At 39.9% G+C, this 12,697-nt stretch overlaps 1 protein-coding gene across 1 annotated transcript in view; it reads right to left on the bottom strand.

Moving 5' to 3' along the window:
- Positions 1-12,697, bottom strand: part of LOC122646223 (protease 2) — a 31,018-nt gene that overhangs the window by 16,166 nt on the left and 2,155 nt on the right. The window contains exons 2-4 of the mRNA XM_043839727.1: positions 2,324-2,607; positions 2,015-2,209; positions 1,277-1,623 (exon numbers count right to left, since the gene is read on the bottom strand). Of these exons, the coding sequence (XP_043695662.1) occupies positions 1,277-1,623; positions 2,015-2,209; positions 2,324-2,607 (826 nt within the window). The remainder of the gene's footprint in view (positions 1-1,276; positions 1,624-2,014; positions 2,210-2,323; positions 2,608-12,697) is intronic.

The raw sequence follows: 12,697 nt of genomic DNA, 5'->3' as shown, positions 1-12,697 counted from the left end.
AACTGACTCAAATACAACCCAAATAATTGAGAAGGCTCAAATACAACGTGAAACAAAAGAGTTGGGACCAAAATCTAAAAACTCCCTTATTAATTAGAAAATGAATCACTCAAGGAGAAAATAGAAAAAGTTGTCTGGCCAACTAATCAACCATAAAATGCAGTTTTTGACTCGAGTGAACACCTGCACGGACCTCAGCATCTCATAACTCAAGGAAGCTCCCATATGAGCCCCACAAAAGGTCCACCCTCTTCAGTGGTGCACCTCAAAATAAATTCCTGAATTTTCGCTTCACAGCATATTGTCAAAAGTGTGAGTATGTTGTGCTTTGTTTATATGGCAGTACTTATTTGTGCCAAGAGGAAAGGAGCTGATGTGAAAATTCCAACAATTGGAATTCTAGGGTATTATCTGGAATGGCCACATGTCAAATTTCAGACAACTTCAATCAAATACCCTCCCATGTATGTCCATGCACCCTCTCAGTAGTTTCTGTGTCCTGGATTTTAAATGCTTTGTATTTCCACATGGCCAACTCCGTTGGCTGAAACTTAATGTGAGCAGGGGACCTTCGGGTCTACCTGTTCACCCCCATCCAACCTGCCATATGGCATATATAATATATAACTGCACAGACAGAAATTTGACTGCACCTGCTAGACCAGGAACCCCACTCCCTTTATTAATTATTTTATCATTAGGGAGAAGGAACGCCACCTGGTCGTGCACTGTGGCGTACTGGCTGGTACCTGCGCCCAGACACAGCCAGGCACGAAATGATCGCCCTGCCCCAATGGAAAGGCAGGGGTGTGCCGGTCATTTCACGCCCAGCTGTGTCTGGGAGTAGGTACACGCTACAGCACACAACCGGGTGGCGTTTTTTCTCCCTTTTTATTATTATTACTTTTATTGGATCCAGTGGCTTTACAGGGTTGGGAGGGAGCGCTGGTTAAGAGATTAGGGTCACGATCTTTGCAACTTTAGTTTTATTTGTTCTCTTCAGTTTCAATATTTCTGACCTTTATTGCTTCTCAAATTGTATAGCTCTGTTAATCTGTTATGCCTTCCATATTTAATATATAGGTGGTAAAGAAAATAAAAAGAGATACAGCATAACAAAAAATAACTTGCAGTTGCAATGTGAAATGATTTAAGTGGAGAAACTACAAGAAAACAAATCATCATCAATACAGAAGATTTCATAAAGAATGATTTATTCATTAAAAAATGGAAGCAAAATGTGAACTACTTGTAATGGACAGAACACCAGTATTACCTTTCTCGGTGTGGTAGCAAAACTGTTTTTTCGGATATGTTATCCAAAGGACAAGCAAGTAATTCTGAATTAAAAAACTCATCACTCCTCCTCTGGATGAAAAAATGATTTCCACGATGGCCGACTGATGTGTCAATGCCATCTACACGAGGTGTCAAAACCTTAAGGCCATCTTCTTGCTTAAAAATGTCCAGGTAGAAGACAAAACGTGTATTTTTACTTTCAGATGCAATAAACAAAAATTTCTTGCTCTCAGAAGCTTGAAGATCAAGAGAGAATGTATCATCCATTTCATGATAGAGGCAACAATCGCTTGATTGATCAGAACCTAATTTATGTGACCAGACCTGTGAAATAAGATAAATTAGAATTTAAATCATCTCTATGATACACCAACTAGAAAGGTGTTGTCGTGTTTTTTTTTTTCCGAAATGAGTATCCCCACTAAACAGAATGGCAAGTGAATGTAACCAATTACTAACAGCCATTCTGGGGTTATTGTAACTTCTGCTAATAAAAAGCATTTACCAATCAAATAATTACAAAACAATTGCAATAATAAAAGGTAATTACATAGTAATTAATGCAGGACAGATTATTTTTGAAAGGGGTATGGGGGTAAAAAGCAAGCACCAAGTTTCCAAGGCAAGTTAACCATTTGAAGAGTACTTTTCACTGGGACATTAAAGGTAGCATCAATTCCAAACACAGGATTCAACTGGAAACATCATGACCAACCTTGTCAGGCCTAAGGATCTCATCCATTGTGATGTAAACTAGTGTCTCATCACCAGCCCATTCAAGGTATGATGTCACACCTACTAAAGGCTTCCCAACAGGAGCTTGAGTCTCGGCATCAATCACAAAAACAGTATAGATTTCATCACCTTTAGTATCTTCGGCATAGGCTACCAACTTATTATTTGGACTGACCTACAAGGCAATTTTAAAAAAAAGGCAAATAGAATAAGCTTGGGTAAGGTACTCAAAAAACAATAATGGTAGTGTTTGAACTGATGGAATTTAACATGAAAGAGGCAGGGTTACTTTGAAAGCACCAATGCTGTAGTATTTGTGCCCCTGAGCCTTTATATTCTCATCTAAGATAATGTGCTCCTGAGGAGCATCAGGTCCAGTTGGCATAGTGTCATACACAGAAGGAGGGGCCTCGGCACTGGATATAAGGCGCCTACAGCGCTGAACATACTCCTTCCCCTCTAAAGTCCTTTCATAGTAATAATAAGACCCTCTGCGTATAGGTGCAGATATATCATCTTCCTTGATTCGTCCTCGTATCTCAGCATAAATCTGATCTTCAAAGTCCTTGGTCCCTAGAAGAATTTCCACATTATCAATAACACAACCATCTCAACAGCAAGATAAACACATTATATAATAAACTAAGATGTCCAGTTCAGAGGAATTACTAGAACTGAGAGGATGTCAAAAGGAGCATCTGAAACAAGATTTCAATCCAGCAATATGCAACTCAAACAAAGCTCCTATTGTTGTGAAAGACATACTACATGTCAACAGATTCATATGTTATAAGGATCTCTGTGTCCGAGCGTCACATATTGGATGCACACTGATCAGAACAGAAGATAATCAAAGTCGCTCAATTTACACTGTCTTCAGATCTGGAATTAATTCCCCACGGATAAGATAACAACTAGAACGGTCCCACCTCTACTAGTACAACCACAGCTACTAGCACCACTACTATTAGCTCTACCACTGCTACTAGTGCCACTACCATTAGTACTACCACTACAACTACCACCACTACTACAAGACAATAAAGCAACCACCACCACTACTACCATCACAAATGTTCTGAAGGACCAATGGACCGAAAGGTCAGATCGGACCATTCAGACTGTTGCCCGAAAGGACAACGGTCCATAATGAGTCATCTAAGGTGTCCAAATACTGTTGACATGTCAGCAGACCTTATAGTTTTGCAGTCAGACCATTCAGCAATATTAATGTAGAATCAGTCCCCAACATAGTTCAAAAACTCGGCGAGATCTCGAGTATCTCGAGAACCTCGAACTTCTCAAGACGAGATGACATACGAGACACAAAATATGCACAGTTTCGAATATCTGGCCGAAATTTCGAATATTTCGAGAATCTCGGAGAAATCTCGAATACTTCGAGAATCTCGACCTCCATAGTACTCATAGTATTGTATTGTTGGGACTTGGGAGTTGAGACGTGGAAGACTAGGGTAGTAAGGTTGTTGAATAATGTATACCAGAATACTGTGGGGGTATTCTGGTCTTTTTGGTATTTTATTTATGCTTTATTTATGTACTTTTGAACAAGGCTAGAATTGTAATTAGGGCTGTGACACTGTTCGCATGAACAGTGTTTCCCTTTGTAATCTCTTTCATTATTATTATAAATAGAGAGTTTGACTGATCTCATTGATCATTCAAGTCATTCACTCAAATCGTGTTTTGCTAACATGGCATCAGAGCCAATTCTGATCTAAGTTCCAAAACAATTCCCCCCTCCCATCCCATCGTTTCTCTCTCCTCCTGTTTCTCTTGGCTTCTTCTTCTCTTTTTTCCGTTTTTTTTTCCCACTGCTCAAGGGGTAGCACTAATGAGGTGATCGAATGATCTAGTTGCTGCCCTCCATCTACCTAAATCGATGATATAAGGATTTTTTCTTCTCTGCGATAGCTGCTGTCCTGTTTTACTTCTGCGATTTTTGGAGGCTCTCCCCCTTGAAGATCAAGTCTCATTCCTATTGGAGATTGGTTGTTCGCATTGGAGGTTCCATTGTAGCAGCTCTGGACAGCATCTATTGCAAGTCTACAACAACTACTGAAGCTCCCTTTCCTATATAGATCTCAATTTCAGGGTTTTCAAAAACCCTGACACTCGTCGATTTTAGGGTTAGGGTTATCCCCCTTTGCTGATTTTTGGAGGGGAGTCTTATACATACCACAGGAGTACTCGACCAGAATTTCAGCCTCATCCTCGGAGTTTTTTGCAAAAATTCAGGTTTCCAATTTCTGGTTTTTTTAAAAACCCTGACTCCTATCGATATTTGGGTCTTCGCCTGTTGGATCGAATTTTTTTCTGGCTCTTCCTTGGTTGATTGCTTCACTTTTTTGCTGGATTTATCTGTTGATTACCTGCAAGTATGACTGGGTCTGATATTACCACGGCTACCTCCGAAGGTGAAGGTCAGTCCAGGACTGAGTTCCTTCCTTATGCTGCTGCAATTAAATTGGATGGTACCAATTACTTAATGTGGGCCAGATCTCTCTCTCTGGATGTGGCTGGAAGAGGATTCACTGACCATCTTATTGGCACCTCTGTCCAGCTCCCTAATGAAGGCCCTCTTCGGGTATGTTGGACTGCTAATGATGCGATGGTTATATCATTCGCATTGAACTCTATGCAATCTGATCTCTCTAGTCAGTATCTTCTCCTTGACACCGCTACACAAATTTGGACTGCTAACAAGGAAACATATGGACAGTTGGGGAATGATGCTCAAGTTTATGAGATTTGTAAGACCCTCCATACCACTACCCAGAAAGAGTTGTCTGTCTCTAAATACTATGCTACCCTCAAGAGTCTATGGCAACAATTGGATCACCACTCTTGTTTTCAGACCTCTACTGCTGCAGACATTGCTGCCTATCGCAAATATGTAGACCAGATTTGTACTTATGATTTTTTGGCTGGACTTAATGCTGAATATGATCCAATTCAGGTTCAAGTTCTTGGTCGGGTACCTTTTCCAACCTTGGAGCAGGCCTTTGCTTTTGTTCATAATGAAGAGACCCGTAGAGCTGCATTGTTACTTACTCCTACGGTTGAAAGATCAGCCTTACAAGCTGCTGGTTCTAGCCCTATTCCTCCATCTTAGGGTAATGCTTCAGCTGTTTCAGCAAAAGAGCCTGCCAAGTGTGAACATTGCAACAAACCATATCACACTAAGGCTACTTGCTGGAAATTACATGGGAAGCCTGCTGATTTTGAGGTCAAACGTGGTAGTGATAAAACTAGAAACAAGGATAATCACACTGAAAGTGTAGCTACAGCCCCCACTGCTGAAAGTGGCCTCTACCAGGATGAATTACAAGCTTTCCAGCGTATGTTACAGACTTCCGCTGCCTCTACTACATCTCTTCCTGCCAGTTACTCTACTCCATCAGGTTCCGACTTTGCCCATTCCGGTATTTTCTTTGCTGGTCATTGTGCATCGTTTGTCTCCACTCCATGGATTATAGACTCTGGTGCCACTAATCACATGACAGGTTCTTCTAACCTTTTCCATACATATTCCCCTACTTCAGGCAAGGATAAAGTCAAAGTGGCTGATGGATCCCTCTCATCGGTATCCGGGAAAGGATCCATAAGCAGCTCCCCTTCCCTTACCTTGTCTTCTGTATTGCATATCCCTAAATTCACTACTAATCTTCTCTCTATTAATAGTATTACAAAAAATCTGAATTGCAAAGTAACCTTTTTTCCAACTCATTATGTTTTTCAGGAACTAGACTCAGAGAACACGATTGGATCGGGTAGTGTGCACGGTGGATTGTACCTGCTTGATGGTGGACTTCCTCTTTCAAGAGCATTACCTTCTTCATTATGTCAGCCATCCTCATTCTCCTTTGAATTACACCAATGGCATCCTAGATTAGGACACCCCCTCTTAGGAACTGTATCTCATTTATTTCAATCATTAGTTAAAAATTGTAATAAGGAAGAGTTTTTTTGTGAGGCTTGTGTCTTGGCCAAACAGACACGTTCCAATTATCCTATTTCTAATAAAAGATGTTCTTCCCTATTTAATTTGGTTCATACTGATGCGTGGGGTCCTAGTCGTAAAGTTTCTATTTCTGGTCATTGATGGTTTGTCACTTTTATAGATTGTTATTCTAGGTTCACTTGGGTCTATATGATGCACACAAAAGCTGAAGTTTTTTCCTGTTTTCAACACTTTCACAAAATGGTTCAGACCTAATTTAATGTCTCTCAAAGTCTTGCGAAGTGACAATGAGATAGAGTATATGGAAGGTCAATTCCAAAAATACCTGGCTGCCCATGGCATTTTACATCAGACCAGTTGTGTTGATACTCCAGCCCAAAATGGTGTAGCTGAGAGAAAAAATTGCCATCTCTTAGAGGTGGCTAGAGCACTTATGTTTGCTCGAAATGTTCCCTCTTTTATTGGGGGAATGCTGTCCTTACTGCCGCCTATCTAATTAATAGGCTGCCCTCTCGGGTACTTGATTCCAAGTCCCCTGTCGAGCTTCTACACAGCTCTTCCTTTTTTATTGTTCCCCCTAAGGTGTTTGGCTGTGTTTGTTATGCTAGGGATACTAAATCCTCTAGTAAACTTGAGCCCCACGGTCTTCGCTGCATTTTTTTGGGTTACTCTGCCACTCAAAAGGGGTACAAATGCTATTACCCTCCTGCCCGCCGTACCATGGGGAATATGGATGTTGTCTTTCATGAGACTTTCTCCTACTATTCGTCCCCACCTCTTCAGGGGGAGAGTGTTAGTGAAGATGTGTTGACCATAGAACCTCCCCTTCCGTATGTTCACAATGAGTCTGTTCCTGTTCCTCCTACTCCTAATCCTCCCTCTGCCTCAGGGGGAGAGATTCCTATACAGGGTGAGACAATCACAGATAATGTTGACATTCCTACTCAGAGGGAGACAACTCCAGTCCAAAAAACCATTAGTGAATTTCAAAGGATTGATGATTCTAATGTGCAGACTTATACAAGAAAACATAAGCAGCTTCAATCCACTACAGCACCAGCGCCCATTCAGTTGCCGAACCTGGATCCAGAACCTACTTCTCCACTTGGTAATACTTCCTCTCTCGATCTACCTATTGTTGTTCGCAAAAGTGTCAGGGCTTGCACTAAGCACCCTATATCCCATGTTGTTTCCTATGACTCCCTTTCTCCATCTTTTTGTGCTGTTGTTTCTTCTCTTTCTTCTGTTCGTATTCCTAACAGTTGGCAGGAAGCTCTATCAGATGGAAAGTGGAAGGCAGTAATGATGGAAGAAATGGAAGCCCTGAAAAAAAAATGACACATGGGAGCTTGTGGTTCTTCCACCAGGGAAAAAGACTGTTGGATGTAAGTGGGTGATTGTAGTGAAACAGAAGGTGGATGGCACTGTGGATAGATATAAGGCACGACTTGTGGCAAAGGGGTTCACTCAGACATACGGGATTGATTACCAGGAGACCTTTGCCCTTGTTGCAAAGCTGAATACTGTTCGAGTTTTCCTATCTTGTGCAATCAATCTTGGATGGGATTTACAGCAACTAGATGTGAAGAATGCTTTCCTAAATGGAGAACTGAATGAGGAGGTGTATATGGACATTCCACCAGGGTTCTTTTGTGACAAAAACCAAGGTAAAGTATGTAAAAATTGAAGTGTGCACTTAATGGGCTGAAGCAGTCACCTAGAGCATGGTTTGGCCGGTTTCACAAGGTCATGGTTTCTGTGGGCTACAAGCAGAGTAATGCTAATCACACTCTCTTTATAAAGAGGGTTGGTGAAAAACTCACTATTCATATAGTCTACATTGATGACATTGTGGTTACTGGCAATGATGGTGATGAGATCAGCCATTTGGAGACATTTCTTGGGCAAGAGTTTGAGATTAAAGATCTAGGAAAGCTACGGTACTTTCTTGGGATTGAAGTTGCCAGATCTTTAAAGGGCTTTTTTCTCTCCCAAAGGAAGTATGTCCTAGATTTATTGGCTGAAACTGGTTTGTTAGGATGTCACCCTTCAGATACTCCAATGGATGCTAATGTTTGTCTCAAAGAAAAGGAGGGTGAACCTGTTGATAAAGGCTGGTACCAAAGACTAGTGGGGAAGTTGATTTATCTCTCACACACACGTCCTGACATTGTTGTTGCCGTGAGTACTGTGAGTCAGTTTATGCATGATCCCCACTCTTCTCATATGGAGGTTGTTCTTCGTATCCTTCACTACATGAAGTCAGCTCCTGGTAAAGGCATTCTCCTGTCTCCTCATGGTCACCTACGGATAAAGGCGTACACTGATGCTGATTGGGCTAGTTCTACAGATCGCAAGTCTATCTCTGGGTATTGTTCTTTTGTAGGTAACAACCTTGTCACTTGGCGTAGCAAGAAGCAGAATGTGGTGACTCGGTCTAGTGCTGAAGCATAATTTCGTGCTATGGCACAAGGCATTTGTGAGTTACTTTGGCTGAAAGGTTTGCTACAAGATCTTGGTGTTCCTATTCATCTTCCTATGTTGTTGTACTATGACAACAAGGCTGTAATCATCATTGCACATAACCCCGTACAGCATGATCACACCAAGCATGTTGAAGTGCATAGACATTTCATCAAGGAAAAATTGGAAGAAGGGCTGATTTGTGTTCCCTTTGTGAAGTCTGCAGATCAACTTGCTAATATTTTCACCAAGGGATTGTCTGGAAAGTTGTTCCATCCTAATCTAGTCAAGTTGGGCATGATTGACATATTTGCTCCAACTTGAGGGGGAGTGTTAAATAATATATACCAGAATACCGTGGGAGTATTTTGGTCTTTTGGTATTTTATTTATGCTTTATTTATGTACTTTTGAACAAGGGTAGAATTGTAATTAGGGTTGTGATACTGTTCACGTGAACAGTATCATGAACATTATCGTGAATAGTGTTTCCCTTTGTAATCATGTTCATTATTATTATAAATAGAGAGTTTGACTGATCTCATTGATCATTGAAACCATTCACTCAAATCGTGTTTTGCTAACAAAGGTGTCTATGACTTATGTACGTATTATTCATTGTATTTAGGTTGGGTGTCTATGTAATATGCATTATGAACACTTCACTGTATCTTGTGGTTTGTAGTAGAAACTTTAAGTTTTTTAACTATTTCTTAGATAATTATTCAATATTATGTGTCTTCATCCATTATTCCATAATTTACTTGTTTTACTTGCCAATTATGTCTCATATCATTCAAACAATGTGTAGAAAAGGCAATATTACATTAAAGGTTCAGCCTTTACTGCCAACTAAGGGTGCAAATCCCAAACACCAAATTGGGAGTTTTTTTTTTTTTTTCAATTTGAAGATTTAAATATGTTATTAAGCCTAAAACCTTAAAGTTTCGGAGCCAACTATGGCCAACTGCCCACCAAAACATCATTCCGAAACCAGAAAAAAAAAATGCACCGTCTCGCCGAGATCTCGAGAATCTCGACCTGGTCGAGACGAGTTTTCGAACCATGTTGCCAACAACTTCAGGTCATACAAGAGAACTTGCAGGAGGTTAAAGCGAATCTTGAAGAGACTCGGCGACAATATAAGAAATTTAAAAGTCAATCACTACTCGCATCCGATCATACGGAAAGTTCCTTCGACAAACTGATCTCACTCGTTGAGCAATAGGTGGAAGAGCCAGAATACGAGTTGATCGAGGAATTTCCTGAAACCAAAGGTCCTCAAGAGGAGCCCATGATCAGAATCGCAGATGAATTAATCAAAGATCTGATTGAAGATAAAGAGCCTCATAGGGAATATTATGAGCAAATCTAAATCATCCCTATAGAGATCGAACATGTGGAATTTGTTCTTCCGCAACAGGCCTTGACCTTCAACATCAAAATTCTAATGACTACTAATTTTGACTGTGTTATTCAAGAGAAACATTGGATTGTCGAGTCAAGAAGGCTGATCGTGGATGCCAATCGAGTGGTGATTATCCTCCCATTCTACAAAACTCAAGGACAATTTTTTTTTTAACCAGAATAGAATAATGCAGGTGGTTTAAATTTTGTCCAAGACTTAGTACTGGGTTGGGTTGAAAAATAGTTTTTGGGTTTATTTAATGTAATGGGCTCGATTATAAGGCCCGAAAGTGAGGGATTAAGTGGGTACACAAAATTATCATCTTATCTTAGTGAGTCTCATGTTAGCGATAGTTGGATAGATACTTGTATTTTATTCCTAAGTTGGTAGTTTTTGAGTTAGTTTAGGAACTTTAGAGTCCTTAGTTGGCTAGTTAAAAAATCTTAGAAGTTGAATTAATCTACGAGATTTTTTTATTTATTCCTTATAAATACATAACCATTATCTAGGAGATTTTTTTATTTATTTTCTTGTAAATATGTAACCAAGTGATGCAGATTCACCACCGAAATAGGCTTGTTTTATTAAAATAAGTCTAGGGTTGGTATCTATACATGTTGGGCCTTTGATCCCATGGGTTTTCTATGTAATAGGTAATTTTTACGGACCTAAAGTATGGGTAAGAGGGTTGCATACGGGATTAGTTGTTTTAGTTCCATACTTAGTTTTATTTTGGTGTTACTTAGTTTTATTTTGGTGATTTTGTTCTTAAATTGAACCGGTTCAACCAATGGCTCCATTTAAGTGAATTTAGTAGTTTTTTTTTTAAGTGTTTAGTTGGGCTGGATTAGTACTCTGTTTTGAGTCTATTTCAGTTTTCTAGTCAGTTTAGGGTACCTAATAGGTTAAGGATTAAGTTAGGCCTTTCCTTTTAAGTGTGGGAGTCTATTTTTGAGTCTTTTATATAAGGTTGTAAGGGGGCAAAGCATTGAACACGAATTTTGTTTAATGAAAGCTTTTTGCTGCTCTCTTCCATTGAAGATTTGACTTGTGTTTGATCAAGGCTAGTGAGATCGGTGCTTGTCCAATTGACACCTTGCGGTGGGAAACCCAGGTGATTCGTTGGTGGGATTGGTGTTTGATCCAATCAAAACCTTGCGGTGTGAAGCCCGGGTGGTTCGTTCAAGCTCTCTTTGTTCTTTTGAAGCCCTACTTTCAAGTTCAATTCAAGTTTTGATTTTTATTCAAGGTCTACAATCAAACAAACTGCTGCCAAGGAAATTCTGCAACAACAGTGAGTTTGAATCATCCCCATCCCCATCAATTCTTCTTCTAATCCTCACAGCCCAAACCCTAAATTCCCCCTTTTTGTTTTCAATTTTCCCAAGACCTAAATTCTGCCCAGACTAGCCAGCCAAATCACACCAAACTTTGATTGAATTATCCTCTCATACTAAACTCAATCCAAGTTGCTCCCTCATCTGACCATCATAAACCCTAAAAATCCATATTTTCCTCTTTTCAAAAACCCGAAACCTTAACCCTAACTGTTACAAAATCAAAGAAGAACTAACCCAGAATCTATGAAGAAGAGTAGAGCAAGAGAGAAAAAGAGAGTTGCATGAAAGAGGAGAGAGGCAAAATCGGTGAGGTTAAATTCTCACCTCTTGATCATATATATCTCTTAGGAATACTACTTAGAATAGGAAACTAAATTAGACTTGAGATAGAAACCCAATCCTACTAAATAGGAAACTAACCTATCTAGAACCAACTAATAAAGTAACAAATCTCTAAAAGGGAATACGCAAGATGTAAAACTAAGTATGCATGACACATATGTACCCCCACGGCACATATGGTCATGTACTCCTTACAAGGAATCGGTAAACTTTAACACTAACCTTGCTGCCGATTCTAATTAAAAGGCCTAGACTTGTTAAAACTTAATAAGACCTTCACTGAAAGACTTCCCTACATCAACTTAGCATAACCCTACCATCAAACCCTAACCCAAATTTCACAATTTTCACCTATTTTGACCTAGCCGAATTACCTAGTTCATAGAACATCTTGGTTATTGGCTTCTAGTTGGTCTCCTACCAATCTAGAACTACATTACCAACCCCCCATGATAATGGTTGATGGAATGGAATACAAAGTTTGGATTTGAGTTGGTAGCTAAGAGAAGGCTTTCCCTTTCTCTATCCTTCCCTATCCCCCTCTTCCCCTCTCTGATCTTTCTTCTTTACTATTCATGGGTACTGCCTTTTCAACCCTATTTTATCAAGAAAATACTTTAGATCTTGTGGCACAGCCTATCTGACCTTTGATTCCTAATATGGGATCTAGGACTAGGTTGGCCGGTTGTATTAACTACCACCGCTATCTCCAGTACCGTGACTGCAGCTGCTCAAAGGCAAAAGCTAGCATTTTACTATTGGGGCTGAGATTCATTACGTAATTTCTCAATTTCAAACAATCTTAATATATCACCACTTAGGTGAACTGGTTCCACTAAAATCAGTATTTGGTAGTTGTTTTCTGATGCGATTAATAAACAAAATGCATTTGGATGGAAACTTGGCAGTTAGCTAGAGCATTCAACCCATCCAAACAGAATCAACCTTGTCATTTGTCAAAGCCCACAACCACCCAACCAGAAACTATCAACCTGAACTCTCCTAAGACTCAACTCAGCTAAGCCGTATCCCAACTACATGGTGCTGGCTACATGGATCCTGTTTTGCCATTCAACTCTATTCAGAGACGTACTTGTGATCGATAACCTGAACTCCCCAACCTGAT

Source organism: Telopea speciosissima, chromosome 11 (assembly GCF_018873765.1).
Source record: "Telopea speciosissima isolate NSW1024214 ecotype Mountain lineage chromosome 11, Tspe_v1, whole genome shotgun sequence".
NCBI lineage: Eukaryota > Viridiplantae > Streptophyta > Magnoliopsida > Proteales > Proteaceae > Telopea > Telopea speciosissima.
The sequence above is the reverse complement of the archived record's forward strand: the minus strand, read 5'-3'. Positions and strand labels throughout refer to the sequence as shown.